General features: G+C 35.2%; 1 protein-coding gene across 2 annotated transcripts; it reads right to left on the bottom strand.

Annotated features, from left to right (window-relative positions):
• Window positions 1-829: 829 nt before the first annotated feature.
• LOC112048391 (armadillo repeat-containing protein 8) lies at window positions 830-23,181 on the bottom strand. 2 transcript variants are annotated; one of them, XM_024085906.2, is made up of 14 exons: window positions 23,023-23,181; window positions 22,724-22,937; window positions 21,214-21,420; window positions 19,855-20,098; window positions 18,766-18,900; window positions 18,179-18,281; window positions 17,772-17,987; window positions 16,726-16,797; window positions 14,248-14,383; window positions 13,006-13,097; window positions 11,690-11,869; window positions 10,076-10,222; window positions 8,686-8,855; window positions 830-7,676 (listed from the first exon to the last, which is right to left on the bottom strand). In XM_024085906.2, exons 1-14 carry the CDS (start codon window positions 23,044-23,046, stop codon window positions 7,637-7,639), a joined length of 1,980 nt encoding a protein of 659 aa, XP_023941674.2. In that variant the 5' UTR covers window positions 23,047-23,181; the 3' UTR covers window positions 830-7,636. The 2 variants fall into 2 exon arrangements, with proteins under 2 accessions (XP_023941674.2, XP_023941673.2); XM_024085905.2 differs by having other exon boundaries at window positions 10,076-10,234.
• Between the last annotated feature and the right edge of the window lie 217 nt (window positions 23,182-23,398).

Genomic DNA, 23,398 nt, shown 5'->3' on the forward strand with positions numbered 1-23,398 from the left:
TATCACGTGTCTCAATCGGTGAAGATAAACATCGTGAGGAAACTTGCATACCAGAGAATTATCTTCATTCTCAGCGTGTGTGAAGTCTGCCAATCCGCATTGGGCCAGCGTGGTGGACTATTGGCCTAACCCCTCTCATTCTGAGGAGACTCGAGCTCAGCAGTGAGCCGAATATGGGTTGATGACGATTGACATCAGGGGCGTAGCTAGTGCCGTAGCAGCCGCAACGATGATACGGGGCACCCGGTCTACAGGGGCCCCTTACGTGTGAAAGCAAAAATTAGTAAAATGTAATCCACAATGTCTCTTAATCTGGTCCTGCCTAGAGTTTTCACTTTAGAAAAGTAAAAAAAACAATCGCTTCTTTCCGAATTAGGCGCTCAAAAGATGAAAATGTCCTACGTAGGTTAAGTCATTGTCATATTTATTTTAAACGAGCATTTTTGTTTCTTTTGTGAAGAAATCTTTACCCTTAATTTTTTATATATTCACCCTTTTAATATAGAACCCTAGAAACCCTAGAATAGAACCCTTTAGAAACGACCTTCACCCATTGAGTAAATGAAATGATATGAAAAATCAAACAGGCATCCTACCGACAAAGACGTACCGCCAAGCCATTTAGCGTTCCGGTACGATGTCGTATAGAAACCGAAAGTGGTGTGGATTTTCATCCACCTCCTAACAAGTTAGCCCGCTTCGATCTTCGATTGCATAATCACTTACCATCCGGTGAGATTGTAGTCAAGAGCTAATTTCTAAGGAATGAAAATAGTGAAACAATGAAAATGCTTTTAAGGTTTAGCAGTCAAAAATAAAACAACAATAATTTCATTTTTATCTGTATTTAACAGAAAACTTAACTGGTATAAATAAAAACATTTGACAGTTAAAATGAAGAATTAGGCGCGAGAAATAATTACTACATACACATCAAAAATATAATTATTAAAGACAACATGATTGTACCAAATTTTCTTTACATTCAATTGCATTCAAGATTTCAATATATTATTTATTAAAGCATTCATTCAGATTGGGAATCCACATTTATCTTAGCAGATCGAGCAATATTATTGACAAGGCAATGGAAATGATTGTGACAATTGTAAAAAAAAACGCTTCATTCGACTCCGTTATTATGTACTTATTGCTGTTATTACAAATATCAATGATATTTTATACTATAGACATGTTAAGTGCCTACAAAATCATGCACAATTGTGTGTTTATTCCTTTGTATATATATGTACATATAGTTTTTACACTTTCTGAACACACAACTCGACATTTTACACAATATTTAGGTATTATTTGTTTGTTTAATAAGCGACTAAATAAAATTAAGACAATTATGCACATTTGTCCGCCTCAGTTTTGATACGCTAGTGCCATATCTCTAGTATAAAATATAGTTGACAAATATAAAATTAATCTTCGTTCGGCCGCTAGTTTTAACAAATAACTTTCATTTTGTAATATAAAATAAGGGTTTCTTGTGGACTACGGAACCCTAAAAACAATTACTAACTAAATTAATCCATATAAAATAACCTGGCTAAGTTTGTTATGGGCTTCTCAGACTGGATAAATACGTCATAGTTTCAATTTGAGGCTTAAATTTTAATCATATTTTCTTTGATAATTAAGTAAATTTATTCAAAATTTAAATTTTAGTTCAGGTTTTATTGAATTAAATAATTAATTGTATGAAGGACTTTTAATTCTAAGACTCCAATGCCAATTATTGGTAAAAAGTAGAACGTTGACTTATAAACTTGTATTGTTTTATTTTTTTATTTAAACTCCTTAAACGCCTTTCAAAGAGTGCTTGTTTACATTGACTCGAGGACGCGCAAAGCTATGGACTCTTGATTGGCACTCTACCCCTAGGTAGAGTAGGAATAGGGTAAGGAGGGTAGGGTACGGGTTAGGGTAGGGGTAGGTGTAGGGATAGGGATAGGGTTACGGTAATGGTAGGGTTGAGGTAGGTAGGTGTAGGGTGGGAGTAGGGGTAGGGAAGAAGTGCACAAAAGTCAAAGCGAAGCTTGATCGGGTCCGCTAGTTACTATACAGTAAATAAAGTATTAAATTGACTACACCGTTATTTTTCTTTATTAATGTCGTGTACACCAAATTTAACAAAATTCATTATTAGTTGCAAATAGATTATATGAGACAAAACGAGAATGCACCCGAGATATAGATTACAAATATTTTCAAAAACGGCCATAGATACGCCTTTCAGTATGTTCACACGTTTGGCAAACAGCTGCCAAAACAAACTGCATAAAAATTAACATATATTGCATATATCACAAAATCCTGTCATTTATTCTCGTTCATTAAACAATTATTTAAAGCTGAATTTCTAAACTAATAAACTACTGAAAGAATTATAGACCCAAGAGTACAGCGGTTCCAATGACATCAAATAATCGGATTCTTGCTGAACGTTACGACCACCATAAAGGCGGCCTCTAATTGTACTCTCATTTTAGTTAAACTTGTATCTTATAATAGGTTACATTTTTGACAGGGGTAAATAACGAGGCAGGTCCTTTAGAAGGTAATTGGTCTGAGATACCAGTATATTTAGCATAAATACCACACCGAGGAACTATAATCGCAAAGCACATATTTCATTCAACCTGCATGACCATTGAACACCAATGAGTATTTCCATTTTAACATTTTATATCAGAAAACATTGAACCTCTACAGTCCGTGCGCTATAGCGTGGTGCGGGTGACAGTTCTTTTCACTCTTGAAAGTTTGCAGCTATATAGGATTTCAGCTTTTCACAAATCCCGCGGGAACCATGGATGTTATTATACATATAAACCTTCCTCTTCAATCACTCATCTATTAATGTATGTTAGTATATAAGTATGTCATAGACAACTGTCACCCGCACCGTACTACAGAGTACATAGTATACATTTATATTTTGTTTTTTTTTTATTGACATGATTATGATTAGTATAAATAAATGATACAAAGTATGAAAATATACTTTACAGGATTCATTTGTGAAATCCAATAAAATAGTACACATTTTTATGGTTTTCATCAATGATAATTTTATACTATAGATAGGTTACTTGCCTACAAAATCACCGCAAAAAGTGGTCCGAATTTAGCTACACCACTGAGCGCACACATGTGCAATTTTGTCTTTATTTACTTTATATATTTATGTATATATAGTTTTACACTTCCTGAAGACACAACTCGACATTGTAGAATTTGTAATTAATGTTCGTTGTTTAATATGCGACTAAATTAAATTAAGATAATTATACACATTTGTCGGCCTAAGTTTCTATCTCAGTATAAAATATCATTGGTTTTCATTGTCAAAACCGACAAGGTGACGACATCTGGTTTGATACAGTTTTTTCTCAAACTACCTGCAAAAGTAATAGCAATTTCCAACAAATGTATATTTAAGATTGTATTCCAAATTACCATTTCATAAAATATGAAAGCTGGCATTGTTACTGGAATATAATGTAACATTACAGTAAAAACATTTATTGCTTAATTTGGCGTTGAACATTGAGAACCAAGAGTTTTACAAACACTGTAGGCCAACGCACAATGGGCTTATACTAGACTAGCTAACGCCGCGCGGTTTCACCCGCGTGGTTCCCGTTCCCGTAGAAATACGGGGATAATATAGCTAACCTATAACCTTCCTCGATAAATGGGCTATCTAACACTGAAAGAATTTTTCAAATCGGACCAATAGTTCCTGAGATTAGCGCGTTCAAACAAACAAACAAACTCTTCAGCTTTGTAATATTAATATCAACTCAAACAGTGATCCGATTTTATCTACTCCACTGAGCGCAAAGATGCACAATTTTGTGTTGACTTACATTATATGTATATTTATAAGTAGTTTTTACACTTCCTGAACACACAAATCGACATTGTAGACAATATTTGAGTATTATTTGTTTAAATAACTTTCGTTGTTTACTATGCGACTAAATTAAATTAAGACAATTAGCTACTTTTGTCCGTCTCAGTTTCGTCGCGCTAGTCACATATCTATATAGTATAAAATCTTTGTTATGGGCCGAATTTGTACACCAATCATGATTTATCATGGTTACCAATAGCAATTAATATATGTTTAAGGGTGGGCAGAAAATACAAAGCTAATTGTAAGCTGCACATTAATTCACAATTTAAATTGAGATTCGTATGGAAAAAAAGATGTTTAATGTACATTTCTATCATAGAAAATATAATCACTTTATATGATTATAAAATATTGCAATTAAATTATTAAACAGAATAAAAAAAAACTACTGTTCCAATTACAGAAATTTAGAAAAAAAAGTTTACATACCATATTGAAGTTGGACGAGAAGTTCACTCAGTCACAGACGACACTGACATCGTTGAAAATAAAGATAAAAAAAAATCTAAAATCAGATAACAATCCACAATCCAATGCATTGGAAATACAAATTATGAAAAAAATGCAAAAATTGTTGGCTAGTAAGAAATACAATCGCGATTATTTTCAGACACAACAATTCAATATTTTCTGTTTTAGCCAAAATTGAAAGTCTCGTCCATCTTCATTAATTTATATTCCTAATTCCTCACAATTCATTATACATCATTCCAGATATTACTTTTTATAATTTCATACACCTATTATCAAAATCTACATCACTTCGTATCACTTTACATTCCTGTACCTCACTTCCAATTAATTTTCATTAAGTTTAATAGTAGCGGAGCCCGGAATGCTAAATTTGCAGTTACTAAAGCGTCATTGGTAGGTTAGGTAGATAAGATAATGGAAAGAATAAAAGGTTTTCGATTTCAGCGGTGGGGAAAAAAACTACAGACTTTAAAGATATTTTTTTATTACTTTGGCTTACTGAAATCATCAGAAAACATGAGCGATTATTCAGCAGATTATTTCAATCAAAATAAGTAAAAAAATTAACCGATAAGGGTTTTATTTTGTAAATTTGGAACCCTCCTTTACGTTACGCTCAAATTTGTTAGATTTTCGAAATGCACGCCTTTTAGTTTTCAACTCACCTACCTTATCTTAATCTGACGTGCTGGTTGAGTATTTCTAAAGTTAGTTTTTTTTTGGTGCCTTAAACGTACCCACCAATATGAAGGGCTCATACTTGGCGGATGTACTAAACAACGTGCAGGGTATACTCCCTTATGTTCATCTGCCGCGCTAACTGCAAAAATTCCCTCTTCGGCTCCCCTACTATAAAGATTTAAGCCAAAAAATGCTCTAAAAAAATTATGCTATATATATGTAGTTAAACTACATTCTCCTAGTGCCGAGATATTCTCGAGGTCACTTCGAAAAGTAAATATTTTTACTTTCAAATTTCAATACAAGACTTGATCGTTCAAAAATAGTAGCTATCAACAGTTTGAAATTTTTTTAGGAAAAAAAATTATATATAAAGTATTGACAAAAACATTTAAAACTCTTTATAATGTAAATGGTGCTTATGTACAGCTAGGGAATATTTTACATCACTTAATACAGGTGTTTAATTGCATATTCTCTTGATTAGTGACACAGTTCATTTGGGTATCATAGATAATAAACAATTTATATCATAAAAGAAATATAAGAAATTGAACACAATCAATCATAGGTACATACACAGATTAAAGAATAACAGGCAGATAGAGCGCACGGAACACGGCTGTGATGCAGCCATTCCAAAAATAAATTAAAAAACGAATAGTCTAACGAGTCAATACGACAAGAAGCGTCGTATCAGTAATTCTAATTTTCAATATTATTCAAGAAAAATGGCGTTAGTCAGGGATCCGTAGAACATTTTTTACAACTGTAAAAATATCTGGTTAGTAACAACTTTTGATAAACTACCTTCCTCCCAACTTGAATCAATAACGAGGTTATTATATGAGCAGCTATTTTATTTACTGTTGCTTAAATTAATTAAGCAACAGTAAATAAAATACAGTACAATAGTTATACAACAACCACAATGTCCTACAAATTTTGTGGTACATTATCTCGTTCCGACGCTCAGAAATTTTAATTTCCTGGTTTTCGTAAATAAAGAAGTTGATCGTCTCATCGAGAAGAAGCTACTCACGAAAAATTAAATTAATAGTAATCAATTGTACAAAATGTTCTACAGATCTCGGACTACGTCTTATGTTTTTAAATATTTTAAAAACTTTTCACTATGACTTATGTCATATGTAAGACGGAGTATTTTTTATAGGTTCGAGTATTATTGATCATTATTAGTCTATTATAATATTAATTTACATAATTGTTGTTAGTGTTAGTTAAATCTTGAAATACAAGTTATAAAAAAAGTTTGTATAGCAACATTATGCGGATTTCAAAGAGAAGTACGCGGTTTCACTGCGCTGCTTGTAAAAACTCATTCTGTATCATTCTCTATTCTGTGGGTATATAGACATACAGAGATGGTCCAATATTGTATGAAGCTGTCATAAATTAAAACAAAAATATCATGAACTATTTTTGATTATTAAAATCTATTTTTTTTATTAAATTCAATGGAAATTATATATATTCACTCCAAGAAATGTATAACTACTGTAATAATGGCGGATTGATGTCATTTTGACGTTTGCTGTCAGTTGTCACAACGTTATTGATATTTTAAAAAGTTGTCAAAATTATAAAATGAATTCTAATTAATTAATCAAATTGGTATTATTAATAATATGAAATAAGATATTGTATTAACCGAAATATCTGGTATCTAGTATGATATTATAATTATAGTATAAAAACCTGTCTGTTATTCATGACTTAGGCATTAGTCAACAATGACATTCAACAAAATATGACCGATGGAAATGCGCTTGAAAAACTTGCATATTGCATTATTATATCTTACATGTTATTTGGATCGATGTATTCGCAAATTTCATTTATAAATACCCATCATTGACCTGGCCTAAAAAGGCCCCACCTCCTATGTGCAAATATTGACATTGATCTGAATTAAAAGGAATTTCATTAAAAATATTTTATCGACAAAAGAAGAATAATAATGAGCAATAGTCATTGACCTCTTATAATAAAAGGACGCACAATCATGTAGAAAATTTCACTTAAAAACTGGCCAATTTTGCTTTGACAGTTTTAGAATTATTGTTAAAGAAAATTATACCTAAAGGCCTTTGAATATAGTCCAATATACAATAAAAACCCATTCCAGAGCAAATTCAACCTTAAGGATTGAGTTTAAGGTTGAATTTGCAAATGCGACTACTTGAATTGAGTGCCAAGAAGTTGTGTTTGGCACTCATGGAGTGGGCACGTTTTTTTGGTCGCTGATTGTGCATCCACTTTTTAATAGGAGATCGATGGCAATAATAAATGATTGGCGAACGACTATTAACATGATAAAACTAAAATAAATAACTTTAATAACACTCCCTCACATGAGATAACAGCAACCTTAGCTATATACATTTGAATACTTAGCATCATTACGTAGAATTATTCATTACATAACTGTTATGACTCGATAACTCACAGTCCCCGACTAAATTATAAGCGATGTATGAAAGCAGACATTTCACTCCCATTTTTGTATTTATACAAAAATAGACCTTATGTAAAGTCGCTGAATTGCGCCAGAGCTGTTTTTACTCTGAAAACAAAATTAAAGTACCTTGAAGAGACAGCATAACTTTAAAGGTGCTGATAGACTTCAGCATTCACTTGTAACAGAACATCGAGCATTCGCCGTTTTTATATTCGTCGAACTGAACAACGAGCCGAGCCAAGCATAGAGCCACATATTGCTACGAACATATTGAGAATTCTAGCGAACTCTCTATTCGATGTTTCCATTCCAAGCAAATCTGCTCGCTAGAATAGTATTTTTTTACGTTTTGATGTAACATTCGCACGAATGCTCATTACAAGTGAATGCTCAAGTCTATCAGCACCTTAAGACTGATAAATCATTTATTTCAAGTAACTAGAACGCATTTTGTTTATACATTTAATTATTTTTAATGTTAGATGATTAAAACCGAAGATATTATTAGGCCTACACCATATGGCACGTCAATTCTTTTTATACAACCGAGAAGATGAGAATCTGGTCTTATCGATAACTTGATCACGTGACCTGTCGTTAACAATATATGTCATTCCTATACATTTTTTTAATTTTAGAAGTGTTTGCGATTGTCGAAAGAGAATCGTGCCACATGGCTCAGAAGAGAACGCTGGTTTCGAATAATAACATTTGATTCTATAAGTATCTACTAAGTTATTTTAAAGTAATGTCTTTCAAATGTATAGGTGTGCACCACAGATTAAAAGAAATAGGCGCACGGTACACGACGGTGTCGTAGCCGCTCTAAATACAAAATTCAAAAACGAATACATTCTCGAGTCAGTACAACACGAAGCTTCACATGAATAATTTTCAATATTAATCAAGAATTTGAAATATTTTAAAAACTGTTATTATATTAATTTACGTAATTGTTGTTAGTGTCAAATTTTGAAATACAAATTACGAAAAAAGTTTGTATATGCAGATGTCAAGGAGACGAGTGACGTTTGTATTTTTGTGGATATCACCGGCTTCACCAAGCTGCTTGACTCATTCTGGATCATCTGTATTCTGTGGTGAGTACACTCACTTGTCGTGCAGATGGTGCGCGTCGTGGCGCGCGCGCAGCAGCTTGAGCGCGCGCAGCACGCCGAGGTCGGCGAGTCGCGCCTGGCGCGCCGCCGAGCCCGCCTCGCCGCGCCACACCAGGTTGCCGGCCACGAACAGCGCCGCCTCCTGCAGCTTGCTCTCCGGGTGCGCCTGCACACGCACCCACACACTACACTGGGGTTCCGTAGTCTACGAGGTACACTTATAGTAGGGGAGTCGAAGAGGGGATTTTTGCAGTTACTCGAGCGCGTCAGATGAACATAAGGGAATATACCTTGTACGTTGTTTAGTACCTCAACCAAGTATGAGCCCTTAATATTGGTGGGTACGTTTAGGGTAACCAAAACCAAACTAACTTTAGAAATACTCAACCAGCCTAGCTAAAATGTGTGCATTTCGAAATTCTGAAGATTTAAGAGTAACGTAATGAAATGGGAAGGTTGAGCATAACGTAATGGAATAGGAAGGTTCTAAAGTTACAAAAAAAACCCTTATATTTCTGTTATCCAGCCACGAGTGTGGTTATTTTTTTACTTATTTTAAATAAAATTCTCTTCTGAATAATCGCTCGTGTTTTCTGATGATTTAAATAAGCCAAAGTAATAAAAATTGTCTTTTAAGTGTATAGTTTTTTTCCCTTCCGCTGAAAGCGAAAAAAGTATATACCAATTTATTCTTTCTATTATCTAATTTACTAAATCTAATCGATTTCAATGATGCTGTAGAAACTGCAAATTTAGCATCCCGGGCTCCTATACTATATAATAGTTTCGCCATGTCCGTCTGTCTGTCCGTCCATCTGAGGTTCAGCGCAGACACTATTATTACTAGAAAGCTGTTAATTACGAGTAGCATTAGTATGTACATCAAACATGTGAACAAAGTCGTAAAATAAAATATTGAAAAATATTTTTTTTGGTACCTCCCCTACATACAAAGTGAGGATGAATTTTGTATCGTCTATTCTATGGTGTGGGGTATCGTTAGCGTATTTTTATGGTCCATACTAGATGGTCATGCTCTTCCTGGTGTTTAAACAACCTTGAACCTATGTATTTGTAACCTCAATATATTATGGGTCCTCTACACAGTCAGTCATTAAATGAAAGATGGTAAATGATTCCGAGCGGTTGATTCATAATTGCAAACTCGTGTAAACTGAACAAGAACGAAATCATTATTCATAGGATGTCCAATGCTAGGCTAAAAAACTTCCACTGTGTTGTTTCACCAATGGGGTTGTCATTTCAACACATTGTGATCCCAACGTCCATTGCCTCATAATTGAATTATGTCAATAAGTATAATTCTTCTGCGAATCCCATTTCTGATACTCTGAAAATTACTCGCTCATCGATTGAATCACTCACCAAATAATCGACGAGCTTCCTCAGCACATCTTCGTTGGCCATGATGAGGTCCTTCGCTTTCTCGCCGTCTCCGATGTTGCCCAGGATGCACAGCGCCTGCTCCTTCACCTCCGCGGGGTACGACCCCTCCAGCACCACTATAACAGCCTGGAAACCAATCTACACTTATATCCAGCAATCAGCCTCTGACCCAGCCGAAGCATTAGACTTTTGCCGGCCTAACTGATCTAACTGAAATCATTTATTTGATACTCTAGTTTGCAATTAATATGTTTTCTGTCAGTAAAATTGCATCTTTTAATATTTAAGAACTGTAAGTGTACACTGTATTTAGTAGTATGTAAGTAGTAGGTCATTTTCTTATCTCTCTACATGTCTGAAATCTGAGGTGACCATTGTACCATTATTTTGTTGGTAGAGGAAACACCTACGCAAGGGCCCAGGACTTGTGACTTTGGGAGTAGTTTCAAAGGATCATTTTAGAACGCATAAACACTCACGTTCCCTGCCCGACATGTTCTCCATGCTCACACTAAACAATGGGGATGATGACTAGGTTTGAATATATTGATTTTTATGGTACATTCAGGTAACTAAGGTCAATGTTAACTAATTTATACATAAAAAGCAAAGATTGACTGGATATTTGCAAAATAAATAAGAATGTAAAATTTCAAAATCTATTAAAAATCTTTTATCGTAGTTAGATGAAAATTCAGATAAATTATCCTTATTAATTTATGATCAATAATCATAGGCGTATATAGAGGGGGGGCGGGTGGTCCGTGCCCACCGTATGATTCTGGGCTACCTTTGTGGAATTCTATTATGATACTGATAATAGGCTGATGTCGAGGGCCAGGCCCACCCTACGAAATAATCCTAGATAATTATAACACAAAACATTATAAATAATTACAACACAAATATTATTGCACAAAATCACTAACGCGGCTGGCAGCGTGACGGTGTCCACGCTGTCTAACAATCAACTGAGCTCAAGTCATCAAATACCCTCTTATTTATGCCAACACTGATACCTCCCCTCCACAATAACAGAAATAATGAGTATTAATACCACCCGTAATTGAGGAACTTGTAATCCCTATAATTATATTACCGTAATTACTATAAATTCTTATGAGAATAAGAATTTCTCATAAGAAGGCTTAAGAGTCACACAGCGGGCGATGGAACGAGCTATGTTAGGAGTATCTCTGCGTGATCGAATCAGAAATGAGGAGATCCGCAGAAGAACCAAAGTCACCGACATAGCTCAACAAGTTGCGAAGCTGAAGTGGCAATGGGCGGGGCACATAGTTCGAAGAGCCGATGGACGTTGGGGTCCCAAAGTGCTGGAATGGCGACCCCGCACTAGTAAGCGCAGTGTTGGCCGACCCCCCACCAGATGGACTGACGACATCAATCGAGTCGCAGGGATTCGCTGGATGCAGGCGGCTCAGTATCGTGATGTTTGGAAGTCCCTACAAAAGGCCTACGTCCTGCAGTGGACGTCCATCGGCTGATATGATGATGATGATGATGATGACTATAAATTCAAAGAGCATAATCGGTTCAACAGTGAAACGAATATAGGGAATATATGAGATATACCTGCATCACTTGCGAGGAGTACTCCGCCATGATGGCGTCGATGTGGTTCCTGGTGGAGAGCAGGTTCCGCAGCAGGCCCAGCGTCTTCATGATGACGCGCGTGTCCCCGTCGCCCAGCAGGCGGAACATCTGCTCCGTGCCCAGCGTGCACAGGATGCGCTGCTTCACCTTCTGCTCGGCCTGAAATTACCATTTTGAATGATTTCTTATAGCTCCCACAGACATACAATAGGGTAGTTGACTCATATCTTTAATATAAACGATATTAATTTTATTATTGTAATTTTTATTCATAATTTGTAAAATGTATAATTATAATTTAAATTTTTTCTTTTGGTTTTTGTCAAAATGTGTAAATTCAAATTTATATTTTGATTTTTTCTTTCTATTTGTCAATTTTAATTCCTATTATTCGTACGACCTATACTTTTTGCATGCTGTGGCTACCTATAAGTAAAATTATGTGTTATGCTACCCTTATTTGTAAAATATTTTGTATGTGTTCATATAATTTTGTTGGTGGTCCAAATAAATAAATAAATAAATTTTAGCTCAGGACCTGTGAAGCATTTTTACAATTGATTACTATCAAGTTCATTTTCCGTGAGTAGCTTCAACTTTATATTTACGAAATTTTTTGATTCTGGTAGGTTTAACAGATAATAAACATTTCTGAGCATCGGAAAGAGGTAAAGTAATCAACCAATCAATCAATTTATTTATTTGCAGATAAATGCATTATATATGTATGCAGGTGGTCGGTAGATGTCTCAGACCAATTATTTTATAGGACCTGCCTCGCTTGACGTTTCTTTTCTGTCAAAGTATATGATCAACGATCAACGATCAAATGCGATTATAAAAACTGTCTCTATAGTATCGATGTTAAATAGTTGTAATCGTGTTCGTCGGTTAAAGAGCTCCGTAAAAATACCTTTCTGTGTAATTGAATGGTATAAAAAACGGGCAAAAACTTCTAGTTTAGTATAAGATATATACCAAATCTAAGCTCGTTTTCCTCAGAAAATGACAGACAATTTTGTTCGTAACTATGAGTGCGATACAGGTCCTTCTATAATTGGTCTGAGGAAGATGTAGATGGTAAATGTACCACGCAATTTGTAGGACATTGAGGCTGTTAAGTTATATAACTATTAAGTAAAAAAAAATACATCTGACTAGTAACAACTTTTGTTAAACTACCCTCCTCCCAACTTATATCAATAACGAGGTTATTAAAAGATATTGGATATTTGACAATGTTTTTTTTCTATTAAAGATATTAAGCTAGCGACCTGTATGCGCATATAACTTACCTGAAAAGCCATATTCATGAGCGCCCAAATTCCATTTAACCGCAACGCAGCCTCTGGCCTTTTTGTTAGATTACATAACATTTCTACTGCACCTGTCAATGTAGAAGAACAATTTTAAATTACAATTTTTCACAAAAGCTATTAAAATTAGTGGACACGTTAAAAATAAAGTGAAAATGTGATTTTTTTTAAATTATAGGATTATTAGCGGACGCCCGCGACTTCGTCTACGCGGTATACAATGTTAAACTTCTTGTATTAATCTAACAATGAAAACCGCATTAAAATCCATTGCATAATTTAAAATCAAAGAGTTATTATATAATTTAAAACCATAGCCAAAATTATGATGTATTCAAATTCCTTAATGAGCATACAAATGTTAATACCAACAATGTTGTAAGAAAACTACCATTCCAAAACAGAAAAAAAAACTTTTACATTTGAGTAGTAGGTAAAGTTAGATGAAATACAAATCAAAAATTAAATAAAATACAGATATTGCTTTGAATTAGCAATCGAGCTAAAATCATAGAACTTTATTTTAGATGGCTTGCGTTTGACCACGATCTCACATGAAGGTAAATGTTTTTTTTTTTATTCATTACAAGTTAGCTCTTGACTGCAATCTCACCTGATGGCAAGTGATGATGCAGTCTACGATGGAAACGGACTAACTTGTTAGGAGGACGATGAAAATCCACACCCCTTTCGGTTTCTACACAACATCGTACCGGAAAGCTAAATCGCTTGGCGGTACGTCTTTGTCGGTAGGGTGGTAACTAGCCACGGCCGAAGCCTCCCACCAGCCAGACTTGGACCAATTAAGAAAATCTCAGTCGGCCCAGCCGGGGATCGAACCCAGGACCTTTGTCTTGGAAATCCACTGCGCACACCACTGCGCCACGGAGGCCGTCAAAAAAATGTAGATATATATATAGATCTAAGATAAGGAACAGGACAAGCTTGCTTAGAAGATTTTAAAGATATTTAATTTGAAGTTCAGTGTTAATTAATTAAAAAATAAATTATGATCTACATGAATGAAATTTCACATAATTAAGCTAACAAATTAATGATGATAAACAGTAAAAAATAGATGTAAATAAAAAAAAAAGATCAAGTGTGCCTTAACCTTACTCTTTAACCTCCATGGCGTCACAAACTCACCTCATCCATTGTCCGCAGTATCCAGCATCACAAAACGTAACCACGGCGGGTTGCTAACAATACAAATCAAACCTTGGTCTAACATGGGTTCTTTGGCGGGCGAGAACTCGAGCAGCAAGTTGCACAGCGTGGAGGAGCCGACGGTCAGCAGTTCGGTGCCCGGCGAGTCGTTCAGAAGCTGCATAAGCGGCCTCCACACTGCGTGGTCCTGAGGAGATTCTATTCTATAATAAGATCCCCAAGACTGTGATGGACCTGCCAATGCATAGCTTTAAGCAATGTGTTAAAAAACATTTACTTAGTCGAGGGTACTACAACATTGATGAGTTCCTTAATGATAAAGATGCTTGGAGGCCGTTAGATTCCACCTTCACACAGGAAGTAAAACTATAAGAAATGTAAACAGTAATTGTTATCAATTGTAAATTATAATACTGTATGACTTTATCATAAGAGCAACTGTTGAGTTTCTTGCCGGTATCTTCTCAGCAGAACCTGCCTTCCGAACCGGTGGTAGAATCTTTACAAATAGTCAACTGACGTGTCAAAAGTGCTTGTAAACTGAGCCTACTTGAAATAAATGATTATTGATTTGATTTGATTTGATTACTCTACTTTTTTTTTTTTTAATTTTTGTTTTTTAAAAAGAATATTTGCCATATTTTTTATAATATGACCAATATTCCCATTCCCCTCCAACTAGTCGGGAAAGACTGTGCCAGGAGTAGGTACGACAATAGACCAACGGGGTGAGGATTGAACCACCACCCCTCGGTGATGAATCCAACCCCTCTAACCGTTGAGCTATTGAGGCTTTATTTTTTTTTTCAGCGGTTCTCAACATTTTTTGACGACGGAACCCTTTTGGAAGGCGAAATACTTGACGGAACCCTATAATAAAACATTTTTTTTTATAAATGTATTCTTAATCTATACTAATATTATAAAGAGGAAAACTTTGTTTGTTTGTATGTTTGTTTGTTTGTTTGATTGTAATGAATAGGCTCAAAAGCTACTGGACAAAATTACTACTGGTAAAAATTCTTTCACTATTCGAAAGCTACATTATCCACAAGTAACGTAGGCTAAATTTTATTTTGGAAAAAAATAGCGTTCCGTAAGATATTTGGGTTTTTCAGACACAAGGTGTAAAAAATCAACCACAAAAGTAGGGTAGGGGTAGGTAGGAGTAGGGTAGGCTAGGGGTAGGATATAGGATAGTTGAAAGTTTACATCGAGTTTCACGCGGACGAAGTCGCGGGCGTTGGCTTGTTAATAATAAAAGTACAATGTAACAGTTACTACTTATTACGACTAAGTTCGGCTGCGCCTCATGATTTGACGCGTAAAAACGTTCGAGAGGTGTTTTGATATTTTTTTTTTCTAAAACTCTTGCGGATCCCTTACAAGGGCTTCGAGGAACCCCAGGGTACCGCGAAACACACTTTGAGTATGGTTGCTCTACATCATCATCATATCAACCGATGGACGTCCACTGCAGGACAAAGGCCTTTTGTAGGGACTTCCAAACATCACGATACTGAGCCGCCTGCATCCAGCGAATCCCTGCGACTCGCTTGATGTCATCAGTCCACCTGGTGAGTAGTCGACCAACACTGCACTGATTAGCGAGGGGTCGTCATTCCAACACTTTGTGCCCTGCCCATAGCCACTTCAGCTTCGCGACTCGTTGAGCTATGTCGATGACTTTGGCTTTTCTGCGGATCTCCTCATTTCTGATTTGATCACGCCTCAGACAAATTACTTAAGGCCTAGTATCGCACCCAAATTCACGAACATTATTGTTTGTCATTTTGTGGAAAATGAGCTTAGATTATATATATATTTTATACCAAACTAAAAGTTGTTGACCGTTTTTTAACTATTCAACTATACAAAAAGGTATTTTTACGGAGCTTTTTAACCAACGAACAGTTTTTATAATCGCATTAGATCGTTGATCAGATCAGATCAGATCAGATGAGGCAGATCCTTACGTAATTAGTCTGAGGATCACACATAGATACTCCGATCTTTCAAACAAAAAAAAATCAGAACCTCTTCCTTTTTTTGAAGTCGGTTAATAATACTATCACCTAGCTAATCCAAACATTGTTATTATCCTTTAAGTCTTAACTCTCGTAGTAACATTATGAAGTGATAACAGTTACGAATCTTGCATTGACATGCATTAATCGTATATGGACTTATTTATATAGTGTAAATATTTTAGGAGAGGTAAGTCTTACTAAAGAAAAACCAGAAACGGTTATTAAATTCTTCGAGATTCGGTTAATTACTTATTTATAGAAAAAATCTATAATGTACCTCCATAACATATTTTAATATTCGGCCGCTCAGAAATTGTGTTTCTGACAGATCGTGATCAATTGGGCGATGTAACGTCAAACTGGCGTACAAGGTTGTTGAAATGCGCTGTTATGCCAACTGTTTGTCTTTGTAGTGATGAGACAAAAAACGAAGCTGATTCCATCACAACCTGTCAGAAACGCAATCTCTGAGCGGCCAGACATTAGTAGTTATAAATACCTGAAATGTCGTCCGCAGCTGCTGAACTGACCTGGACAGTGAGTGCAGACATCTTACTGCAGCTAACCTCACCTACAAACAAGCATAAAACTGTATTGAATTTGAACTATCGTGAGTGTTATTTTATAGTCATGACCTGGTTATTGCAACGCGGCTCATGACTAAGGGCCCCGTATGGGTTCGAAACTAGTCGGGCATACTCTGACATTTTATCACGTGAGTTTTAGCCGTTTTTCATAATAAATTAATAAGTATAATAATGTATTGTATTTCAAAATTTTGTAAAGTAACTATAAAATATAAAACATATATGTATCCAATAATAGTATGATTAGCTGAAATCAATACATTGTCCAAAGATGGGCGATAATAACTACAACACAGTGTTTCACTAAAACAGTATTATCGCAATAATGTCATAATTATGTTATATATGGACTTTTCTTTTGTTTTATGTATAGTCCTTTCGTTTTCATACGGTCGTACGCGCGCCGCGTACAGTGACAAGAGAATAGGCTACTTGCCTCTTTTGTAAACAGTGTTTAAACTGAATTATGGAAGTATTATAAGGTATATTTTATTTTGTCCCGTCAATAAAAAAAATAATATATGTGAAAAAATATCTACGTAAATTTTTGCCGCCGAAACACAGCACATTAGCAAGTGACGTCATTCATAGAGATAACAGCGTGATTGGCGTTTGCGGTGACGTGATAAAAATACAATTTTGTTTTATAAAAATATTACAATTACGAGATTATTTTCACAAATAAAAATGTGATTACAGTTTCTAGCCATCTAAACTGGCTCTATGCAAATAACCTTCTTAGTTTTGTACAGCAGGCGAGTAGCCTATTGCGCATTCACATTCGAAGCGTGCGTCGTAGGTTATTATAATTAATAACATAACTTTTATTAATTGATATCGATATATTTCGGACCCTTATTCGATGACTTTTATTAAATTTGATTTTTAGACCTATTAAATAACTTCCATAGAGAAGAATATGATGCTAAGTAATGCTTGATTAATGATAATCACTCACCGCTGGTTCAGGGTTGTTCATCCCATTGACAACATGGACCATAACCCCGTGCGTCTCTATTATCCGTTTCCGTATGTCTTCGTCGTTGGCGCCGAGGGATGCGAAGCATTTGAAGGCGCCTTGCTTGGCGGCCGGGGACGGACAGACCACTATCTCTGTAAGAGAACTCATCAAGTGGTTGGATATGGCGGCCAGCCTTTGGAGGGCTGTGTCTACCTGAAAATTAGCAACCATACTAATATTACAAAGAGGTAAGATTTTTCGTTTGTTAGTTTGTTTGTAACGGTTTAACACAAACATTACTTGACAAATTTTATAATAATTTCAGTCTTAGAATGCTACATGTTCACCAAGTAACACAGGCATTGAATCCCCGTATTCAATATTTATGAAATATTGCTACTAACCTCTGCCAGATATGCTAGTGTTTCTGCGGCGGTTGCTCTGATGTCTTCCGGCATCTCTTTAGTGCAAAGTCTTGCCAGACAAGGCAGAGCACCAAAAACAACTCTACAACAAAAAAAATCTATAAGAATAAGCCATATGCACATTCATTGACCCACTTCTAACACTGTCTTTCCAATTAATTAGGGCAGAATGGGGAACATATTATTCAAAATGGGCATACTGATTATATTAAAAATGGGCATATTGGTCATATTATAAAACATTTTTCACAAAAATATTTCTAGAGTTGTAGTCTGTCGAAAATCACAAAACGAAAATTTATCTATATTACTATTTCAAAGCGTAGCTTAACATATTATGTAGAGTGACTAACTGACAAATCTACACCCAGACAAAACTATCAATACTAACAAGTTAAAAATTTGGACAGCTATTTTTTTTTGTGACATAAAAGCACCTTAGAGACCTTCTAAAAAAAAGAATTAAATATTGATATTGAACCTGTATTGAAGAAGAAATTTTCCCTTTTACAATTTGTACCGTACCTACCGTAGTTGAAAATCTTCACACCACTGGGAATACATACCTATTGTCATCAGATGCCAAAGCCCCAGCCCTGTGTATGAAGGTGAGGCAGCGCGCGGCGCCCCTCGCTACTGACAGCGGCTTGTCTCGTGACACCAGCGCGGTCAGTAGCTCTGGTATTGTCTTCTCACCGTGTCTACAAATTTAATAGCAACTCCTTAGTACCGCAGTTAAGAAACTGGTTTCAAAACAGAGTTTATGAGCTCAGTTCCCGTTATTTTCCTCGTTAGGTCTTGCTAGGACTATACTAAACTATAGGTATAGAACTGCTTCCATGGTTCTGCATTGGGTCCTGGCTCAAGCTATGAAACATTGTGTTTAATTAATCTACGCGAATCGAACTATGAAAAACGCTAGGTAGGTAGAAAACTAGACATTCAGTAATATTTTAATTAAAAATTAAGTGTTTCTGTACTGCTGCAATTTCAATCTTATTTGTGTAGTATGCTGTTGTTGGAACCTTGATAGGTATAAGTATAACTCACTCACTTAATTTAGTAGGAAATGTAACCAAAGTATAATACACTCTCCCTATTACTCTGTACACAACATAAAGTCCCCTTTAAGTAAGCATCTATCTTTTTAAAAGCTCAAAAATTACGACCAACAGATATCAATCAAATTCAAACATTAATTTGCGGATATTGATTACAATTACAAATAATAATTAATTGTTTTTCGTCAGATCTAGATATGTTGCTTGCATTAACCAGTTTTTGATGAGAATAGTAAAATAGATCATTTTTCTAGCTTCTTTTAACAATTTAGTAATTTTTTATAAGGTGTTCATCAATAGACATGGTTAACTATTGAATCCTGAGAATGATTGATGAATATTACTGTTAACGAAGAAATTGATTTAAATACGAAAAATTACGCCAACTTTACTGGTAGACACAGCATAAACTTGCATTTAAAAAAAAAAATTACACTACAGGAATACCTGCTGTCTGCTACCTGTGCTAAGTAGGACTTATACCTATGCTATAGGACTTATACCTATCCTATAGGACTAATACCTATGCTATAGGACCTATACCTATGCTAAGTACGAGTAGGGCTAATAAAATTAAATACAGAACATGCATACCTAGTGTTTATAACAGCTTGAGATACATTGGCATTTTCAAAACACATAGCAGCCAGCAAGTCCAAGGCAGGCAGGGCCCTCGCTAACGGGGGCGACGTGAACCCTCTCATCGCTAACAGAGCTGCGATCGCCTCACAAGCACCAGCCACACATAGAGCCTCCTGCTCTATGGGACCTCCGCACCATATTGATAGGATACGTACAACGCAAGCTCGCGATGTCGATGAGCCTTCCCTGGCTATTTCTGTTGTAACAAATTGAGTTTATTGTAAACTAAAACTAAAAGTAGTTTAATTCAATTAAAAAGCAAAAAGACTTTGAATTAAAATTATTGTTATAAGTAAAAGTGATAATTAAAGTAGTAAATATACACAGCTATGAGTGTAAATTATGATGTACCATGACATGTTTTGTAACAACTCTTAAATCTATACTAATATTATAAAACTGAAGAGTTTGTTTGTTTGTTTGTTTGATTGAACGCGCTAATCTCAGGAACTACTGGTCCGATTTGAAAAATTCTTTCAGTGTTAGATAGCCCATTTATCGAGGAAGGCTATAGGCTATATATTATCCCCGTATTCCTACGGGAATGAGAACCACGCGGGTAAAACCGCGCGGTGCCAGCTAGTCCTCAATAAACTGGAATTTAATTGTACACTGTATTGCTACTGATCCTGTATTGTCAAAACCTAGGAATGAGATTACTCAAAATTGGATTTTTTAGATACAGTGTTTTGACATGGCAATGCAAAGAGCGTCTATAAATAAAAAAATCATCAGAGGTAATTTTGCGTTCATCTTATTGTCACTTAACATCAATTAGCCTAACATGCAACCAAATGACTTATTTTGCAGAGAAATAGACAAATGTCAACCAATAGCAGTACAATCATTTTGAAGGCGGCATCAAGTCAGTGAGGTATTAATTAAAGCCATTTCTGAAAGAACCACGGGAAAGAACTATCCTTGAATCATACAATTTTATGATTAAATCGGCTTTAGTTAATGCATCACTGTGTTGGCACCGCCTTCAAAGTGATCAGAAGGTGGCATATATGATGTTATTTTTCGCTTTTTAGTTTATTTTTGTGATTTGAAATTGGTTAAATTTTTTAGTAATTTTGTGTTAAAATTAAAATACCGAAATGGCCTGTACTGTGGCGTTTTCATAGTGAACGAAAGCGCCACAGTACGGGCAATTATGTTATTTTCCAACAAAGCAAAGAATTTTTAAAATTGGTTAAGAAATTATGAAGTTATGCAGTAACAAACATTAAAAAATAAAAAATATATATGCGTGAAATTGAGAACCTCCTTCTTTTATAGAAGTCGGTTAAAAAAATATTGTTAACTTACGTGTCAACCTTGTCAAGAACCGCATATCAGCTGGCAATGCAGAAATCGGTGCTGGAGGATGTTGAAATATACTTCTGAGAGCGCACAGACATGCTTCAGTCAGTCGTAACCCAGTGGGCACAACTTTGAGTAACTCCACAAGTATTATTGTTGTTCCGTGTTCCACTAATGAGGCTACATTTTCTGCTGTACCTTTTGCTAGTGATCCTGTACAGGGAATATAAGTTTGCAATTAAAACTACAACTTTGTGCAATAAAAATGCTGAATTTCTTAACTGCTGACAGAAGGGCTGACTCATTATAAAGAATCAGTCTGGCTGTACTAACACGGAAATGCAGCCAGTATGCTAGCCATTATTCCATGTGGGCATAATTTTGTTTATATATTATTTAAAAGAAAGAAAGAAAACACATTTATTTCAAAATTGTGCCTAACCTAAATGCCTAAGCACTATAGTAGCATCTGTTGCCTCAACCTCCTGAGCAAAGCAAGACCAAAACACAAGTAGCAGAAGCATCAAACACCACACTGTCATGTTTGGCAGAACCTTGAAAAAGGTACCAGCTCAGCATTTTGCTGTGTGAACCAAGCAAAAACCGGAGCATACAGCACTATTTCTTTTTCAATAACTCTGATTGATCAGTAAAAATCATTCAATTTGCAATGCTATACTATTATAACATCAACTTAAGTCCAATACCAATAGAAAAATAAAAAAAAGGTGGTCTAATTGAAAGCTTAATGAACTCGATACCATGAAACAAATGATACCTTGAATAACATTTCAACAAGTATTTGAACAGTGAATGTTGCAGTTTTACCATTCCATAGTTATAAGTAGTATAGTTTACGCAAGACCTTTTGTTCACTCTAATATTGCATCACTCAGAACTAGGTACTTTACTGTAGATTTACTATATAACTAATTAATTACCTACTATTATTTATCTGTATAATTTAAATGGGTTTATAGCCCGAAATAAAGACTTATTTTTATTATTATTATGCAGATGGGCTGGGCGCAAATCAGCTGTGATATTATTGGTACACAAAACAGCTATTTATTATATAAACTTGTATTTAGAACAGAGTTGAAGTTTGGCACATACTAGAATAGATTGATTTTTAAAGAATTTTAAACATTACAACCAGATATATTATATTGGTAGCAGAATTATTAGTTAACAACTAACTAGTCTTTTAAACAATAAACAGATAAATTATAATATTATGAGTAATAAACAACATAATTATTTATCAAACATAGAATCTATCTTAGTATGCCCATAAACAAATTAGATACAAAGAAGCTAATTTACTACACACATTAAGGTTATTTACTACATATGTAATGTGAATGTGTTTATGCCAAGCATAATATTCAGTAGATATGAATAGCACAACATTGATAGCAAAGGGCAAAACCTTACAACAACAATGTTGTTTACCAAACACTTATATGTTGTTTAAAAAAGGTTTTTATTACTTTAAATGGACCAACAAACTCACCGATCGTAATGGTAGCTTCAAGTCTTATGGTCGGATCGAGACAGTCATCCGTCATCAATTGCAGCAATCGTGGAACTATTCCTTGTTGTATGACGGAGCTCTTTTGTCGATTGCTGCCGATCACTGAATTCTTCAGCGTAACCAGCGCTTCCATGACCTTATCAGGGTCCGAGGAGTACAGCTCGTCGATGTAGGTCCGCGAACTCTCAATATCCTTTCGGCAAAACTTTTTAGGTTAGAAGGTCTATTTAAATTAAGGATTTCGACGTAAAACAAAGGGAAAACAAATTTTCGCTCACCATAAACACTGTTAGCTGCTGCATCCTTTAGAATATCTACGCAGCACACTTATTATAAATATAACTGAAGTCTGAACTGAAATTAATTTCTGTCTAAATTGTAAATTCTGAAACCGATTGGTGAATTCGCTGTCGCTGTCAAACTCGTAGGTATACAAAAAAAATAAATCTTGACAGTTGACATTTACGGCTACGTTCCACTTAGCTATCATACCGATCACTCAAGCGACCGCAAAGAGATCACATCTAACCCATAACATCGCTTGATATTTCTAGCCATACAACCACACTCTTGGATGAGGTAGAACCCCCATGTACTTTTTATCTATTTTACTTGAAATCAACATTTTTTCCTCTTTTTTTCCATAAAATAATT

This window comes from Bicyclus anynana, chromosome 15 (genome assembly GCF_947172395.1).
Source record: "Bicyclus anynana chromosome 15, ilBicAnyn1.1, whole genome shotgun sequence".
Classification (NCBI taxonomy): domain Eukaryota; kingdom Metazoa; phylum Arthropoda; class Insecta; order Lepidoptera; family Nymphalidae; genus Bicyclus; species Bicyclus anynana.